General features: G+C 35.0%; 1 protein-coding gene and 1 long non-coding RNA gene across 2 annotated transcripts; one reads left to right on the plus strand and one right to left on the minus strand.

Moving 5' to 3' along the window:
* The first annotated feature begins 1,068 nt into the window (after positions 1-1,068).
* LOC114310847 (uncharacterized) lies at positions 1,069-16,251 on the plus strand. Its single transcript, XR_003646299.2, has 2 exons — positions 1,069-1,282; positions 15,986-16,251. It is a non-coding gene; the product is annotated as an uncharacterized LOC114310847 (long non-coding RNA).
* Positions 3,309-7,216, minus strand: LOC114310844 (WEB family protein At3g02930, chloroplastic). The gene is made up of 3 exons (XM_028256942.2): positions 6,972-7,216; positions 6,292-6,496; positions 3,309-5,950 (listed from the first exon to the last, which is right to left on the minus strand). Exons 1-3 carry the CDS (start codon positions 6,986-6,988, stop codon positions 3,626-3,628), a joined length of 2,547 nt encoding a protein of 848 aa, XP_028112743.2. The 5' UTR covers positions 6,989-7,216; the 3' UTR covers positions 3,309-3,625.
* Positions 16,252-19,600: the final 3,349 nt, after the last annotated feature.

Genomic DNA, 19,600 nt, shown 5'->3' on the forward strand with positions numbered 1-19,600 from the left:
TTAGGGTAAAGGATAACCCAATTAATTTTCTTTCAAAAAGTCCCTGAGTAAGAAATGCTTACCTTAATAAGGACATTTTATAATTTCTATTTTTTTTTTTATCATAATATTGCCCTTATATATATAGTATCATACGTATGAAAAATTTGAAATCTGAGCTTGTAGCCGATGAAGACGATGAAGACGATCTCCAAATCGATCATACTTCACAAAATCGATGAAGACGATCTCCAAATCTGAAGATCTCGCAGCCGTTACATTCCTCATTCAAGATTTTGAGAATATATATATATATATATATATATATATTTGTGTGTATGAGTGTTGTTGAACATATGTATTCTTTTCATTGAGATTTGTGATTGTTGATCGAGTTTTAGAAGTTTTTCTTCTCAATTAGATATGTTGATTTGTTGATTAATTTGTTTTGTTTTTGTTTGTTTTGTTTTTGATTTATTTTTGTTGTTTTTTTATCAAATTTCATTTGATAGAACCAGAGTAAAATTTTACTCTGGTTCTATTGTTCTGTTTTTTCATTTGACAGAACTAGAGTAAAATTTTACTTTTATATAGAGTAAAATTTTACTTTTGTGTAGAGTAACATTTTACTAGTTTTTCAGAGTAAAATTTTACTTTAATACAGAGTAAAATTTTACTTTTAGCTTCAAAGTCTCACAGTTTACTCATTTTTCAGAGTAAAATTTTACTCTTAGTTTCAGAGTGTAAAATTTTACTTTTATACAGAGTAAAATTTTACTTTTAGCTTCAAAGTCTCACAGTTTACTCGTTTTTCAGAGTAAAATTTTACTTTTATACAGAGTAAAATTTTACTTTTAGTTTTAGAGTGTAAAATTTTATTTTCATACAGAGTATTTTTAGATAATTAATTCTGAATTTATAATATTATTGAAAGAATATATATTGCACTAAATTGGACATGGCCTCAAACTCCTTATGTTAAATTTGTGGGGATATAATTTTCAATATGTTCATCTAGCATGACCTCCGTTGAGGTGTCACATGGTGAAATGTGATTGGCCGAGGTATATGCAAGGCAACCCATGACACTAGGCCAAGGTATTTGGTAAGGAACAAAAGTTCAAGAAGATGAATGCCTCTTAAGTTGGATGTATTTATGACTCTTCTAAGAGGTGAATCCTAACCCAACCAGGAGAGATGAATTCTAGATAAAGTATTGTTCCAGGATAAGTGTACGACTTGATCACTGCTTTTAAGAGGAGGAAGGCATCGCTATATAAAGGCATGCACACCCATGGGTAAGGTACACGACTTTATGTGCTATTGAGCTTACCGTTATTCTGTTGAAATATCTTTGAGATATTAATTTATTGATTTGTCCATCCGGTTGACGAGCAATTAGATTAGTTATTCTTTTCATTTTGCCAGTGTGGATCATAGCTGCGTGTTTTACAACTATGTTTTCAGAAGTCCAAGAGGAAGATTAGATTTTGATTGTGTGGTCAAATTTTAACACACAAAAATGATTTTTCAAATTCTATATAAACTCACTATATATATGTACCATCACAATTTTTGCAATCGCTTCTTCAACTCAATTGAACGATAAAACTCTTCGAATCCTTTTCTTTCACTCATCAATTTCATAAGATTTTTTTGATAACCTTTTAGAAGTCTAACTTGTTAAAAGCATCTCCAACCCTTCACTAGTTTTTTTATCTAATTTGATTCTAAATTTGAATAAGAAACTTAATTTGATATGAAATACTCTAACCATTTCATCAATTTTTTATCAAAATCTTTTTTAAAAATTCCCGTCTTCTTCCAAATTTCCATTTTCATCAAATTTGATGGGGGTAAAAAAAAAAAAAAAATCATCTCCAATGCTTGATCTTTTAAATTTTCATCAAATTCAAATTTGATGAATTCTCTATTTGATGAAAAAAAATGACTTTCTTGATTTGATGAATATTTGATGAAAGAATTAGAGATGATTTGATTTGATGTTATTTTTGTTAAAAAAATGCCCATAAATGTCGTCGGAAACCATCGTTAGAGCTGGTCATTGAAAACTATTGTTGGAGTTGGTCGTCGATGCTAGAGGTGGCCGTTGGAAATTATCGTTGTCGGTGTTCGTTGGTGGCTAGAGACAACAACTGGAAATGGTCACTGGCGAGGGAGGAAGGAATCATAATAGGAATGAAGAAAGTGAATGAAGGGTATTTTAGGCATATTGATAGGTAAAAAAAGAACATGACTTATAGGTAAATAAGGCACCATTTGGAAATTGGCTTAGTTTAGTTGACTTTTTATGAGAAGATGTACAGAAAAATAAAGAGTGATGTAACAACTTACAGTATTTTTTGACTTTTTGACTAAAAACTAAAGTTTCCAAACTACTCCTAAGTCATTGTTAAAAAAAAAAAACCTACTCCTAAGTCTAATCAATAGGATTGGCCTATAAGTACCCCTACTATATAGTGTTGGCACCTGAATGTGGTCCAATCCGAAGTTTATCCACCCTTATTAGGCTCCAAACTTTTCCCAATTAGATACTTCCTTTCAAAAAAACACTACAAAACTTTTATGGTCATATAATATTTTATGGACAGTGATATAGAAGGAAGTGATTATCTTTTCAAGTAATGTGTATTACAAGTTTAGAAATAAGAGGGACATGACCTGAGTACATGATGATTTGAGCAATCATCCATATTCATTTCATACATAAAATATATATATATATATATATAAATAAAATAAAAATACATTAAAAAACACCAAGGGAATAAGGAACTTTCAATGCATAGAGCATGGATGCAAATTGCCATAAAAAACATCTCTGAAAATCCCATGGTTGCTGGGTTGCAATGATGCAGTAATAAAAAATTTCAAGGTCAACCCCTGAACATAATAAATAGGTTCTTCACCATCCTTTTGACGCAACATTAGATTCTATAGTGTTTTGAGCTGCCATGGACTCTAAAGAATACATTTCCTTCAACCAGAAAAACACAAGGACATAGAAATTGCCCCGAAACTTTGATTTCAAAACATGTCACAGGGAATGAAATTTAATCTCATACATAATAGATTGTCAGGCTAAATCAATCAGGGAAGAAGCGATTTTTATTTTGCATTTGGGTCATGGAATCGCCCTCAAATTCAACGAGTTCCATTGTTAGATGGACAAGACGATAGATAGATTTGAAGTCTCCTTATGACACCATGGAGAGAAAATGAAAATGCAGAGGGATAGTTCACCATAAAATAAGTTGAGAGAATTAACAACAATTTATCCATGTAAATCAGATGAAAGCACAAAAAGATACAGTTTTAAAAGTTACCACTCCTTTCCACCAAATTTAAATAAGAAATTAGGAAGTTCTCAATCGCAGACAAGATGCTCCCCAAACTGAGAAATTAGGAAGTTCTCAATCACAGACAAGATGCTCCCTAAACTGGGAATCAATCGCATTCAAGAAAAGGAAGAAAAAATAAAATAAAATAAAAAATCTAAAGATAATACAAGCTTCTTTATATCTTATCTTTCTTTCTCCTATTCTGGAAATTGGAAAACACATAAAAAAAACACATTCAGGTGCACAATATAATCCAATTGTACCTGCCTGCTCAACAGAATCCATTATTTGTGGTTGCTGGTGCCCTTCTTCTTGAGTAGGCTACTGAACTTCTGAAGCAAAGGTTTCTTCTTCTTTGGACGTTGTTTTGATGGAGGGCTTTCACCATTGTCAAGGTTTTCTGCAGAGGATAAACCATTTAAATGGTCATTGCTCTCAGCACCCTCCACCTTTGAGTCCAGATCCTCTTCAAAGGATTCTTGCTCTTGCTCTTGCTCTTTCTCAGGCAATAAGTCTTTCTCTCCAATCTTACAGGTCTCCCACATCTTAAACTCAACCTCTGCTGAATCGTCTTCTCCTTGTACTTTGCTCTCGTTATCTTCTTTTGGGTTTCCATTTGAATTCTCAACTTTAGCAGTATCGGTATGAACTTCCTCATCACACAAAACATTGTTCTCAATTGGAGGACTTTCTTTTACAGCTTGCTCACATTGTTGGGTTGGAAGCTCCACTTTCAGCTTCTCTTCTCTACCCTTTCCATTCTGCTCGGAGAATTCTACCACCTTTGGGAGCATGTCATAATCTTTTTCACTGTCTGAAAGCTCACCATTTTCCTCAGCTTGCTTTTTGGCCATTGCTTCATCGAGCAATTTAGATAACTCCTCAATTTTCTTAAGAGAAGCAGCTTCTCTTGTTCGAAGCTCCTCGTTCTCCTGAATAACACTCTGCAATTCATTTTCTTTGTCCAGAAAACTTTCCTTCAATCCCATGGTCTCAGCCTTTGCTTCCCCAAGAACTTCCTGCAAATAAACCACCTCAGCTTCAGCTTCCTTCAGAGAGGCCTTTAGCTGAGCTCCTTCAACCTTTGTTGCACAAGCTTCTTCCTCGGCCTCTTTCAGCAAATTTATCAGCCTGCTTATTTCTTTTCCCATTGAAGAGTTCTCATCTTCTGATTGCCTTACACAGTTCATCAAATGAAGCTCTTTTTGCTTCCACTCAGCCTCAGAATTCTGGAACTCATGCTTAGATTGTCCAATTGAATTATTAAGAATAACAATCTCATGCTTCGCTTCATCAAGCATTGTTTCATACTTCTCATTTGTCGCTTTCAAAACCAACCTCAGATCCTCTATTTGGGCTTCATAACTTTCATTCTCTGCTTGAGTAGACAAAAGCTTTTCTTTGGCTTCTCTCGCTTCTGAAGAAACTTCATGCAAAGCTGCAGCTAAACTTTCCATTGCTTTCTTACTTTTCTCTTCTTCATCCCTGGAATTTTCCAATTCATTTATGAGTTTGTTTTTTTCTTCTAACAGGGTTTGAACACTGGCAGCTGCAAGTTTCTCATTGTTCACGGACTGGGTTTTCTCCTCCTTCACAGTTTCAAGCTCGAACTTTAGACAGTCAACCTTTTTTTCCATTTCAGCAGCTTCTTCCTTGGCCATATGAAGGCGGCGTTCAGATTCCTCAAGATCCCCTCTCTGTCGGCTAATTGAGATTTCCAATAAACCCACTTTCTCTTTAAGAGAAACAATTTCAGATTCTGAATCGTGCAATAAATCATTGCTTCCCTCTAGTTGTTTCATGACCGACTCCAATGACTCTGACACAGATCTCTCCAACCGTTTTGCTTCCTCAGCCCGGGTCTCTAAATCCTCAACCTTTTTCTGCCACTCCTCCACTAAATTGTGTGCATATGATTCAGCCATTTTTGCAGCCTCCAGCTCAACATTAAGTTGTTCTATGGAAGCCTCTTTTTCCACCAAATTCTCCTCATAACTCTTCATTTTCTCAAGTTCTCGCTTCAGAGTCTCTATCTCAGAATTCAGCTGAGAGACCAATCTGTTGTTCTCATTGGCCTCCATTTCAAGCTTGGAATCGTGCAAGGCCTTCAACCGAACCAACTCGGCTGAGAGAATCTCTACCTTCTCAGCATGAATCTCGGCAATCTTAGTTGCATCATCAGCATGGCTAAGGGCCTGGTTCTTTGCATCACAAGTCATGGCCAGTTCCTGCTTAACCCTTTGGATCTCCTGAGTAACAGAGAGAAGAGCAGCCACGTCCAAAGCATGTTGGTTCCTCACAGCTTCAATCTCTTTCTGCCACTCCTCTTCCTTCTTCTGAGATGCCTCAATTCCGGCTTGTTCCATTTCAACAGCCCGGAACTTTTCAATCTCAGAATTTTCTTCGGCTCGTTTTTGAGCCACCAAAGCCTCCCTGAGTTTCTCATTTGCTTCCTCTGCCAATCTTTGGGCTTCTTTTAATTCTTCATTTGCCTGAGCTTTTTCTTTCTCAACCAAAACCAATTTCTCCTGTGCCTTCTTAAGATCTTCCCGAACAAGACTCAATTGAGCCTGTAATTCCGATCCTTTCAATACCCGTGTGGGTTGTTTCTGAAAAATCAAAATCAAGATAGAATGCAAATCAAATGTTACACTCAGTTCACAACTTAGCCATGTCTACTAACAAATAAAAGGATTTGATTTTAAACCTACTCTTTGGAGTTTGAAAACAATTTGTTTTTCCTAATTCTGTCCATGTGAAGTATATGTAATTTAAATCGACTAACAAATAAAAGGATTTGATTTTAAACCTATTATTTGGAGTTTGCAAACAAGTTGTTTATGGAATTTGTGGATATGAAGTACAGGGAATTTAAATCCAACCCCAAATTTATAGGTCTATAAAGCAACCAAACACTGCATTGTGAAAATTCATAGTATGGTGATCTTACATCAGGAGGGGTAGCGAGCTTTGGAGAGCGTCGATCAACCGTAGGTTTGGAATTGGTGGATCTTGGGGACCGATCAACTGAAAGGCGTGAGTTTTGCAGAGGAGAGGGTGAATCAGCATCAGATTTAGCCACTCCCCTGCTTAATTTACTGACCCTAGAAGTTGCTGGCGATGCTTTTTTGTTGGAAGGTTCAGATAAAGACAACCTGTTCAATTTTAAACTTCATAACTATGAGAACCCATTTCATAAAATCGACAACGCAGGATACACAAACACAATTCCTAAGAATAGGGCACAAAGGGCATAGAGATAAAGATGGATCAGAACCAAACATGGACATTAGCATCGTTTCACAAGCAACATCTAATACAACAAACTACACAATATATACAAATTTAGCCTGAAAATTAGTGCACAAAAAGAAAAGATTCAAAGTCAGATTCAAACAATGAATCGGAGCATCAACAGAAAAAACCCAGAAGAGTTAGGATCAAATACTGAAAAAGAATAAAATCAAGAAAACCCCAAATAAGTCAGAAAGCAGATCAACCAACAAATCGGAAAATTAGAAGAAAACTACCCAAATAAAAAGATCAAGCAATGAACAAGTAAACATGGTAAAACCCATATCAGATATAAAGAAAACAAGTTTAGAGAGAGACAAGACAGAGTACACTTACTTGGATTTGGAAGACATGATTGGAGGATACTTGATACTATGCGGTTGCACAGAGAGAGAGAGACAGAGGAGAAGAAGGTGAAATGCCTAGAATGGAAGTGGGAAAGGATTGCTGCTACAATGCTGACATTGTAAGAGAATATGTTTGCGAAAACTGAGAGACACAGACAGAGAGAGAGGAAGACTAACTTAGGCTGAAATCCTAATTTAAAGTACGTTCCAGTAAATCCTATCTTTGGCACCCCGATTATTGTGGTGTATGGGGAAGGTTATTTTTTTGGTTCGTTGGTTAAAATTCATAAAAAAAATAAAAAATAAAATAGTTAAAACAGTTAATAAAATAAAATGTGTCATTAAATTTATAATTATATTATTTTTTTTACAAATATCATATTTAATTATAAAAAAATGTAACTATCTTTCTAAACATAAAAATTTTAACTTATTAAAATAGCAACTTTTCAAACACCCATTATATGTACTTAAGATTTACCCACAAACTTATTTTTCTTTTGGTGATTATAGGGGTATTTGGGAAGTCATTTTTTTATTTTTTTTTGGGTTAGAATTTATAAAAAAATAAAATAAGTTAAAATAGTTAATAAGATAAAATGTTACATCAAATTTATAATCATTTCATTATTTCTCTCATAGTTATCACATTTAATTACAAAAAAATTAAACATTCTTTCCAAACACAAATATTTTAACCTATTAAAATAGTTAAAAATTAAAATAGCTCAGTAAAATAGCCAACTTCCCAAACAAAGCCTCTTAAAAATTAATTCAAAAAAGTATATTTATGGACCATATTCATTTTAGTTATAACTCATATTGCATTAATTTTGAATCTACATTATGGATAAAATTTTGATTTTTTTTTTATTATTTTTTTAACATAAAGGACCCTAATTTTAAGACTCTGTCTTGAGCCCCAAAGATCTCAGGCCCAGCCCTATAATACGTTGGTTGGTTTTGGTTAGCTTTGGTATACAATATTTCGACCTTGCCACTGAACCAAAAACTTGATTATATTTAAGATGGAAATTGGTTAGACCATTTTATTTGAAAAAACCAACTAAAATTGTAATTTTCAGTTGGTTTTAGTAGGGTCATTCAGCCCGATCGAGTTTTCTTGCACTCTTAATCGGAAGCTAGAACTCAGGATTTGTTTAGGTACTCGCCAAGCTCTCCATCAACGATGAGACAAGCTTGAACTAGTTTTGGAGAGATCAAAACCTGATATATCGAAGGTTGTATCATACCTACCTCTGAGTTGCCCAGGCATGCCTAGAAAGGAATATATCATCCTATTAGCAGTGAGCAGCGGATATATCTATCCATCTAAACTGACTGAACCGATCCGATCCGCTGCATTTTGGACGGATGCGTGATGACGAGCGGACAGTTACGGATTGATTTTTTTTTCCAATCTACCTAGTTTTTGACGGATAGCAAATTTGAGGCTCATTTGGCCGCAACCGAATCGCCAAACCACGAGCATCCCTATTAATTTGTAAGACATTATGTTTTCAATTTGTTTAGATATTTTGTTTGTGTTTTCAATTGAAAAAGAGTTTAAATATTTTGTTGAAAACGAGTTTTCAACTTAAATATATTTTTTGAATTGAAAGAAATAAATGTATTATTTATATATATTTTTTAATTTTTAAATCTAACTCTAAAAATAAAAGATAAAAAATATCATATATGTTGGTTAGTTTTTGTTTTAAAAAACAGATATAAATGTAACAATACAGAGGCATACAATCTCTACGACTGCTATATTCATGGTTTTGATAGTTTGAATTGTTTTTATATTTTAAGAATTAAATATTGTAATACTTTATGTGGATGAGGCATGTTGTGATTGTAATATGTGGATGAGGCATGCCGTAATTGTATACTTTTTTAAGTCATTGACTGTAATATATATATATTTTTTCCTTGAGGAAGTGCACAAGTTGAATTATGTTAAAAATTTATAAAATTTTAAACTGTCAAGTCGATTCGCATCCATTCGCTAATCCGCTCAATCCATATCTATTGGATTGGCGGACAAATATGGATTGATTTTCTCCAATCCGTCAATTTGGTAGACGAATGGCGGGTTGGAGGTTTCGTGTATGCAACCGACCCGTGCCCACCTTTACCACATCTGATACATTCACTTAAGGTCAGCCGTAGAAGTTGTATAGTTGCCTCTGTTTTCTTCTATTTTACCTTACTAAGGGAGTCACACCATGTGTGCTCAGCTAATCTGGCTCGCCAATACCCTATATAGAGGGGTCTTCAATGCAATTACAACCAACATCATCTACCTTGCTCTCGAGCTCCGTAGTGCTCGATTGACATCCTCTTTCTCTACTTAGGCTATCCTTGGCTCTCTTCTCTCTTATTTCTGGTGATCTCCAACCATACAAGTGTCTGCCATCTTCTTAGATGGCACTCCTAAGCCAGGTCACCTCTCATCATCCACCAGGCGAGAAAAATGAGGATCTACCTAGTTTAGAGTTTCCAGATGGTGAAATAATTTTGGGTTCTATTCGACATGTATATATTTTATTCAAAGTAAAGAAAACTATACCTAGTTTAGTCCTCATTTGATGGAGTACTGGGAAGGATGGATTGGGTACAACCTAACCTTTGGCATAATTTATACAAAGTGGTTGTCCTTAGGTTTAAACCCACAACCTCACGGTACAACCTCAAGGTTAATGGGCCGAATCTTAAGTCCAGTCGGTTTTGGTGCTCGTTATTTAGCCTTTTGTAAGTCCAATTGATGAATATGGAGCCTTAATATATGCTAGACAATGGGGAATCCATGGCATTTCACTTTCAGGAAGGGTGACTTTTGCACTCGGAAATGTGGAATTTTCAACTTTTGGTGCTCCTCGTCCAATGGAGGTAATGGGAAAGGACACCTTAAGTCTTGCCATATTACTGCTATATTTTGTTTACATGACAACTGATAGTGGTATTTGTCATTTTCTTCCACAAACCCAAATTATATGAGTGAAACTGTTAGGGAAAATATATGATTTTTCATAAGTAAATCAATCGAAAAACATAAAAATATTGCGCAAAAATTGAATCAACAATGACACAATGATTTTTACGCGATTCTCTTAATGTGAGGTACGTCTACGGGATCGAAATCTAATTCCACTATCAACCAAGAGTTCTCAAATGATTGCAAACGAGACATGAATGGTCTCACAAACCACCCTTAGGTGAATTCTAAAAAATCACAAATAAATAAGAGAAAAGACCTCACCAAATAGATAAACAAATTGTCTTCGAAACAGGGTTGAAGAAGACACAAAATCTGAACCAAAGTTGGCACCTTTGAAGCACATAGCACTTTAACCAACTAACCCACAAATTGATTAAGTAAAAAAGCGAGGCCCTCAGTGCCTTGAATCCATCGAATTTTTCATCAATATTGGCAGCCGCAACATACACAATAAACAATGCAAAAAAGATGTTATTGACTCTTGGGCTTTTTTTCTCAAAACCCTAGCTATCACCAAATAGATTTTAAAATACCTATTGGGCCTAAACAAAATCGGATATAATATATAAAATATATATTATAATCAATACCAAACCAAATTAAATATTTTTTAAATAAATTATTGGGTCCCATACTCCACTAAGGAGGTATACCCAACAATTCTCCCCCTACCGACTTAGGTAGAGACATTAATCATACCCGTAAAAGTTCGACACTTCAATTGTTTGTCCCTCGACAAAGTCTTAGTCAACATATCTGAAATATTATCATCTGTGTGAACCTTTTTGAGTTGTAACAATTTCGAATCTAACACATCACGAATCCAGTGGTATCTCACATCAATGTGTTTCGATCTCGAATGAAAAGTAGCATTTTTACTCAATTAAATAGCACTTTGACTATCACAATAAAGTACATATCTCTCTTGCTTCAAACCCAACTCTTGTTAAAATTTCTTTAACCATAACTCTTATTTGCAAGCTTCCGTAATAACAATAAATTCAGCTTCAGTAGTTGAGAGAGTAACACATTTTTGTAATTTAGATTGCCATGCCACAGCTCCCCCTGCAAATGTCATCAAATACCCCGAAGTAGAATTCCTAGAATCAACACCACCAGCCATATCGAAATCTGTGAACCCATCAAGCATCGGCTTACCATTCCCAAAATACAAACACACCTTCAAAGTCCTTCGGAGGTACTTTAGAATCCACTTCACAGCTGCCCAATGTTTTTTACCTGGATTAGAGAGAAACTGACTCACCACACCAGCGACATGAGCAATATCCAGCCTTGTACAAACCATGGCGTACATCAAATAACCAACCGCTAAAGCATAAGGAATTTTCAATATCTCTTCTATGTCTTTCTCAAGAGGACAACCAATCGACTTCACTTTGTCCATGTTGATCCTCTCAAGAACCTTCTCAATGTTCTTGAGACAACCAAATTAGTCCATTTTTTTATTACGAACATTTTTCATACCAAGAATTTGCTTTGTCGATCCCAAATCTTTCATAGAAAATGACTTGTTCAACTCTAATTTTAACTTGTTAATCATAGAAGAATCTTGACCCACAATTAACATGTCATCAACATAAAGCAAAAGAACAATCAACTTGCCATATGAATTTTTTTTTTCACAAACACACAATGATCCGAAGTGGTTTTGGAAAAACCATGATTCATCATGAAATAGACAATTTTTTTGTACCATTGCCATGATGTTTGCTTGAGGCTATACAAACTTTTCTTCAATTTACAAACAAATTTCTCTTTCCCTTTCTATACAAAACCCTTCGGTTGCTCCATGTAAATTTCTTCTTCAAGGTCGCCATGAAGAAATGCGGTCTTCATATCAAGTTGCTCAACTTTAAGATTCATACTTGCAGCCATGCCAAATGTAACTCGAATAGAAGAGATCTTCATAACCAGTGAGAAAATCTCATCAAAGTCAACAGATTTCTTTTGTCCAAAGCCTTTAACAATAAGGTATGCTTTGTACCTTAGATTCTTGCCATCATTCTTCAATTTGAAGACCCACTTACTTTTCAAGTGACCAAATCATAAATGTGGTTTTCAAGCAAGTAATCCATTTCCTTATCCATGGCCTTTTTCCAATCACTTTTCTTTGCATGCTTAATTGCTTCTTGGTAGCTCTCAAGCTCCTTTTGATCGAAAATCAATACAAATTCAATGGGAGAATACTTTTTTTGAAGGATGTCGGTCTCTTATAGATTTTCTCAACTCAAGTTGTGGTGGCGGTTCTTGAGTTGGATGTTCTTTCTCAATTTTAGGCTCAACTTCATTTGGAGTAGCATCATCATCTACATATTCAAGAGGTAGCTGCATATCTCCGCCATTTTCATCATCTATCAAAGATGAAAGAGATGGATCTATGTCAATGAGATGACTAGTTTTTAGCCTTGGTTGATCACATTTGCCAAAAACTTTAATTGTCTGATCTTTAAGAAACACAATATCACAGCTTCGAATAACTTTCTTGTCGACCGGATCCTACAATCTATAACCAAATTCATCATGCCTATAGCCAAGAAAAATGCATTGTCTTGACTTACTATCAAGCTTAGACCTCTTATCTTTTGGAATGTGAACAAATGCTCGACAACCAAACACTCTCAAGTGCTCATAAGACACATTTTTACTTGTCCAAACTCTTTCAGGAACATCACCATTCAAAGGATAGGAAGGAGACAAATTAATCAAACCAACCGTTGTCCTCATTATCTTATCCCAAAAAGATCCTGGCAATTTAGCATGTGAAAGCAAAAACCTTGTTCTTTCCACAATGGTGCGGTTTATCTTCTCGGCAATGTCATTTTGTTGAGGAGTTTTCTTAACTGTCCTTTGATGCCGAATACCTTGTTTGCGACAATACTCATCAAATGGCTCAATGTATTCACCACCATTGTCTATCCGAATACACTTCAATTTCTATCCAGTTTCTCTTTCAACCATGACCTGAAAATGCTTAAACACATCTAGAACTTGATCTTTAGTTTTTAGTGCAAAAATCCAAACTTTTCTCGCATAATCATCAGTCAAAGTAACAAAATAAAGTGCACCACTATGTGTTATAACTTTCAAAAGACCACAAACATCCGAATCAATCAAGCCCAAAACATTTTCTTTTCTAGAAGTAACATTTTTATGAAAAGAAACTCTATGTTATTTACCCGCCATGCAATGAACAAAGGTCTTAAGATGTGTACCTTTCAAACTGGGTAGAAGCTTTTTCTTGAACAAAATTTGCAGCCCTTTTTCACTCATGTGCCCAAGTTGCTTGTGCCACAATTCTATAGAAGCATTATCTTCAAGTGCATTGACAACACCTTTTCAAATTTTTTCTTACATCGAATAAAGTATGCAAGTCTTCTTGCACTTGGCCGCCACCATAGAACCCTTTGTGAGCTTTTATTTTCCATCACCAAATTTGTTGTTATAACCTTCATCATCTAGCTTTTCAGTATAGATCAAATTGAGGACAATGTCAAGAACATGCCTTACATTTTTAAGCAACAACTTGCAGCCCAAATTTGTTTTCAAGAAAACATCACACATGCCAATAATGTTGGACAAACCTTCATTTCCCATTCGAACATAACCATAATCTCCTTTGGTGTAGAAAGTGAAGAAATCAACTTGAGAAGCCACATGAAAGGAATCACCAAATCAATCCCCCAATTGCTCTTTTAGCCCACAAAATTGACATAATCATCTTCACAAACAACCATGAGATCACCATCGGTAGTAACCGCCATTGTGTCTTATTTCTTTTTATTAGTACTTTTGTCATGCTTTTTTTCTTTGTTCTTGAGCTTTAGGCATTCCTGCTTCATGTGTCATTTCTCATGGCAATGATGACACTCAATGTCTTTTTTTGAAAAAGAACCATCTCTTGATTTGTCACTGCTTTGATCACAATCATGAGGAATTTTACTCCTCCATCTTGTTTTGCTTTGGCCTCTCACAACAGATGCCTCCGAATGAGAGAAACTCGCTGATTTTCTTCTAGTTTCTTCATTCAACAAGCTCCTAGTGACTCGGTGTAACAACCCCGACATGTGATTAGCCTATAATTCTTGAATAAGAATGTTTACCAAGTAATGAAGATGAAATCCTAAGTTAATTGCATGTGTTATGTGTTATTTGTGTTTGTATCTGTCTATTGTAGAAATATCTATCGGTAATTCTGCTTGAATCTGTGAATTGAAGGCCTTATTGGCATCCAAACATGAAATTGACTATGTTTATATGTTATTTGAAATTTCTAGAACCCTATGGTACATTTAATTAGAATTCAATTTAGAACCAAATAGTTAGAATAAATTAATTACTAAGTTGAATTCATTTAGTTCTAATCATAATTAATTAACCTAAGCTAATTGGACGTATATAAGACCACTTATAACTTTTGAATACAACATTCCATCTTCATTTCGTTGAGGCCAACATGGGAGAGAGAGAGAGAGAGAGAGAGATTGACTCTAGAGTGAGAGAAGGAAGAGAATTCAAGGAAGATACATGAAGATTGAAGATAAATTGGAAGAATTTGAAAGATTTAGCATCAACACCTTTAAAACCAAGGTTTAAGGTAGGAAATTCAATCATTTACTTGTGAATTTGAGTCACTTAGTGTAAGAATTCAAGGGATTTAGAAGAATTAACATGAGAATTAAGTTAAGGATGTGGAATTGAGCATGATTCATGCATTGCATGCATATTTCATGGCATTTTGAGTTTGATTCCAAGAATTCTCACATGCATGTAAGTATATACAAAGTGTCAAGATTTGTTTTGAACAATTGACTTGCTTTTGGGCCTTGATTTTGCGAAATGGTTTTCTATACATGATATGTTATGAGTTTACACATGTTTTCTCAAGTTTTGGGCCTAAAAGGATGTGTTTTGATGCTTTAAAATCAACTTTTGAACTTGGAGAGCAATATGGAAATCCCAGAATTCGAGCAGTTTGCTTAAGCGTACATTTCAAGCTCCCAGTAGTTTTGTAGACAATTGCATGGTGGCTTGAGCGATCGATTTTGCACTTGACCGAGCATTCTTTTCCTCAATACTTGGATCGAGCAGCTGTCGAGCGACCGTCGAGCATGAAAATCGAGCATCCCGTACTTTAATAGACTTTGCAGACCGCTCAAGCGAACAAAGTTATGCTCGAGTGAACTACCCTATTTTCCAAATTTTTGCAAAGCGTTTCTAAGGACATTTTTGCATCCTCATTGCATCTAAGGCACTCCTAGGCCATGTTTAAGCTACAATAATGAGGATAAGAGTTAGAAACACACACTAAGAAAGAAGAATGATAAGTTAAGCACTTTGGGGCATGTGTTCAATGTGTATCTGTCACGTGTTTGTGTAGGTCATGTGTTATCGCCCACCTGATCAGTCTGTTCTGTCCAAGTGAACTGTTTTGCTACTAGAGCTATCTGTGAGTAACAACTCTGTAAAGCTATGTTTGACTATAAGTATTTTTTGAACAATATGATATGATTTGTTTTTTGAAATGCTATTTTGTGAATCATGAATGATTGTCCATTATTCTGAAATGTATAGTGGCGTCCTTAGTATCATGTGATTCATGTGGTATCTATTATATGGTACCTAGTACCAGGGTTTACGTGGGCTCCATTTGTGGGACTGGTTATACATAACCGCTTATCTGATCTGCATGTGGGTCTTTGATGACCAAATCTCATGTGAATAAGGGTCTTTATGACCATCTCAAATGAATATGGGTCTTTATGACCACCTCATGTACACGTAGGCCTTTATGATCAATTTGATCTGTAGCAAATGAATGTACCACGTATGATTATTTATGAAATTTGTAAAAGCACGTGAATCTGAATTTGTTTTTGATATGGAATCTAATTTTTGAATCTATTTGGACATCATTCATAAACTTTTTACTTTGTTGTTATTCACTGTGCTCTAACTTACTGTATTATTTACATATGTAGGTGATCAGGTGCAGGACCAAGCCTAAGATGTCAGCTTGGAGTTCTGTTTGTCAAGCCAACAATCGTGCCTCCCGAGGAGGTTCCTAAGTGTTTTAGTGTTCAAGTCAAGTGCATGTGATGTCTGTTTTTATCTTTTTTTTTTTCTTTTGTTGAACAAGACTTTTGTATACTCTGTAATATGGCTAAGTCCCTTTTTGTTTATCTGTACATGAGATAACTTGTGTATGACGTCATATATATATGATTATAAGTTTAAATTTTCTATCCCATGTAAGTTTACATAGCTCTATGTACATTGTATTTAGTATATTTACTTCTGCTAGCCCCTAATTATTTGATTACTGTTAAGAGGCCTTCGGTAATCTACGGATTACTGACCAGTTACGATGCTGAACCTATAAGGGCTGGTTTGGGTTGTGACCATTGGCTTATTGTGACAACTCCATTGGGCGCCGAATTACTAAACGTCACAATCGAAGTCTTCCAGCTTTCGGGCAAGGAACTAAATAGCATCAAAGCCTGCAACTCATCATCAAAAACAATTTTCAAAGAAGCAAGTTAATTAACAATACTCTTAATTTTATTCAAATGTTTGGAGTGGGGTGCCCTCTTTATTGATTAAATTAACCAACTTTCGAAATAGAAAAGGTTTATATTTGTAACTGATTTTCTATCATAAAGACCTTATAATTTTTTCCTATAAATCATGTGCTGAAATTTTGGTAACAACATAATAAAACACACTATCATCAATCCATTGATGGATAACACTAACTATTTTTCGATTAAGCCTCTTCCATTCATCATCTTTCATACTCTCGGGTTTGCCACTATCACCCTCAATGGGTCCATACAAGTCTTTACAAAATAGCAGGTCCTCCATTTTAGTTTTCCAAGTAACCCAATTGCTTTTATTGAAGCTAGTCATATGACCCACATTCTTCGTCATTGATTTACACAAATAAACAAACCCAAATAAATCGTAGGCTCTGATACCAATTTTTAGGAAATATAGATGATTTTCCACAAGTAAATCAATCAAAAGAAATAAAAAATATTGCAAAAAAATTAAATCAATGACATAAGAATTTTTATGTGGTTCCTTCAATGTGAGGTACGTCCATTGGACCAAAATCCAATTCCACTATCAACCAAGAGTTTTCAAATGATTACAAACAAGGCATGAATTGTCTCTCAAACCACCCTTAGGTAAATTCCAAATAATCACAAATAAACAAGAGGAAAGATTTCACCAAATAGATGAACAAATTGTCTACGAAACAAAGTTGAAAAAGACACCAAGTCTGAACCATAGTTGGCACATTTGAAGCACACAACACTTTAACCAACCAACCCACATATTGATTAAGCAACAAGTATAAAAAAGAAGAGCCCTTAGTGCCTTGAATCCACCGAATTTTTCATCAATATTGGCAACCACATCATACACAATAAACAATGCCAAAATGATGTTGTTGACTCTTGGGCTTTTTTCTCAAAACCCTAGCTGTTACCAAACAGATTTTAAAATATCCATTGGGCCTTCAAAAAAATCGGATAAAATATATAAAAAATATATTATAACCAACACCAAACCAAAATTAAATATTCTTTAAATAAATTATTGGGTCCCATACTCCACTAAGGAGGTATATGGAATTTGGGATAAAAGGGTTTAGGAAATTAGAGTTGAAGATTCTATGGAGATTGCAAAAGACAAGGAGAAACCACAACTTTCATTGGCCAGTCATTTCCTATGACTATGAATATGATGTTCATCATATGTTTTCTAGTTGGTGGGTGTGTAGATCCTTATCATTTAATGTTACCATGTTAAAAATTAAACATTGTGTGGTGGGTTTGTCTACCTATGATGGTGAAAGACTCGAGCAAGCCTTGATTGACAGTTTCTATTGTTAAAGGGTGGAATGAAGGTGCTACACTACCATAAGACCTCGAGGTACGAAGAGAAAAATAATAATAAAAAGTAAAAAATCCTCAGCATAGCCCACACCAAGCAATTTGGCTGTCTACATGGTGGGGCACACGTGAAAATATTGATATGAATTTTTATTTTTATTTTTAATTTTTGGAATGTTTTCTCGAGCCCTATCTAGTTTAATTTTTTGCAGGATATTTTCTTGGATTTGCATCATTAGCTATACAAGAAGCTGTACGACAACATTGTTGTGGTAAAATGAAGATTAGAATTTCTTATGCATCTTTAAGGTATAGTTTGAAGTATGTTTGGATGTCGCTCCAAACGTGTTTGAATTCCTACCATGGGGATGTCATTTTTGAGTTGCGAAGCGAAGTTTTCTAGAAATTGTTTTAATAATAATTCATTTTTGAGTTGGAACTCTTAGCTTAACAGAGAAGGCTTGGAATTGTTCTACTCCGAAGAGTTGTTTGTATCATGTGGGGGATATTTCACAAGCAGTTGTAGCTCTCTTACACTACTATTATAAATCTATTATGATTAATAATGTAATTATTTTTAAATCCAAGTTTAAGTAAAAATTAGAAATTGAATTCTCTCTTTACCAAGACACAGTTGTTGCTGCTGCTAAATAGTAGTGGTATGAATGAGTATGTATCACTTGTTGTTGCTGCTTAGATTTTTATTAGTTAGGGTTGTGTATGTCACTAAAGCCCAACTTAGGATTTTGGAAAGGGGAAAAGCATTGAAGTATAGCGGCTTCAATTTAGACCCGACCCATTTAATACTCTTAGATCTAGATTACGTACTTTTAATTGTTGTTCATATCCTTTGTCGTTTTGTTAGTAGTCAAGTTGAGTTGTTGGTCGTGTTTGAAAAGATTGGGAGTTAGTTTTTTTTCAAAAAGGTTGATGTTCTATTTTCTGCTTGTTCGCTTGAGCTGTGTTTTGGTCGCTTAAACGGTCTTTGAGATCTCTCAGTATTTTACAGGTCTACAAAAGTTCTGGGAGTAGGGTATCTTCACTCGAGTGGTATTTCTTGCAATCGAGCGATCTTTTTCAGTCTGCAAAACTTCTGGAAAGGGGTCATTGTGCGTTCGAGCAGTGTTTTGGTCACTCAAGCGGTGTCACTTATTGTCTCTAATGCTCAAGAGGTGTTTTGATCGCTCGAGCGGTCTACGCGTATATCAGTTCAGAAAAAGGGATTTTTCAATCACTTTTTTCAATTCTCGCTCTCTCTAAAGCCTTCCAATCCCTAATTTCTTCACTCTTTCTCTTTAGTTCTTGCTTAAAGCCTCAGATACATTCTCATCCATCGATTTCTCCACCATAGCTCCTTGGAGAGAAAGGTAGAGCTCGTCGAAAGCTTCATTTTAATCGGAGGAAATCTTGTTTTTGGCCCCATCAAGCTTCAACCCATGTTTTCTTCATCTTCTAGACTTAAGGTAAGGATTTTTTTAACCTTCTAGTATGATTTTTTCAACTTTGTCAAGTATTGAGATTTGGGAAAATGGGGATTTGATTTAGGGTTTAGATTTTGAAAATTAAAAGAGGGGTTTTCAAATGGGTTCTTGAGAAGGGATGTGGGGATGTGTTTATTGTTGAGTTATGTTGAAAAGTTGGAAATATTTTCTTTAGAAGTGTTTTTGAAAGAAAAGGTGTATGATTTGAAAATCA

This window comes from Camellia sinensis, chromosome 1, assembly GCF_055761805.1.
Source record: "Camellia sinensis isolate YWXY chromosome 1, ASM5576180v1, whole genome shotgun sequence".
Classification (NCBI taxonomy): Eukaryota; Viridiplantae; Streptophyta; class Magnoliopsida; order Ericales; family Theaceae; genus Camellia; species Camellia sinensis.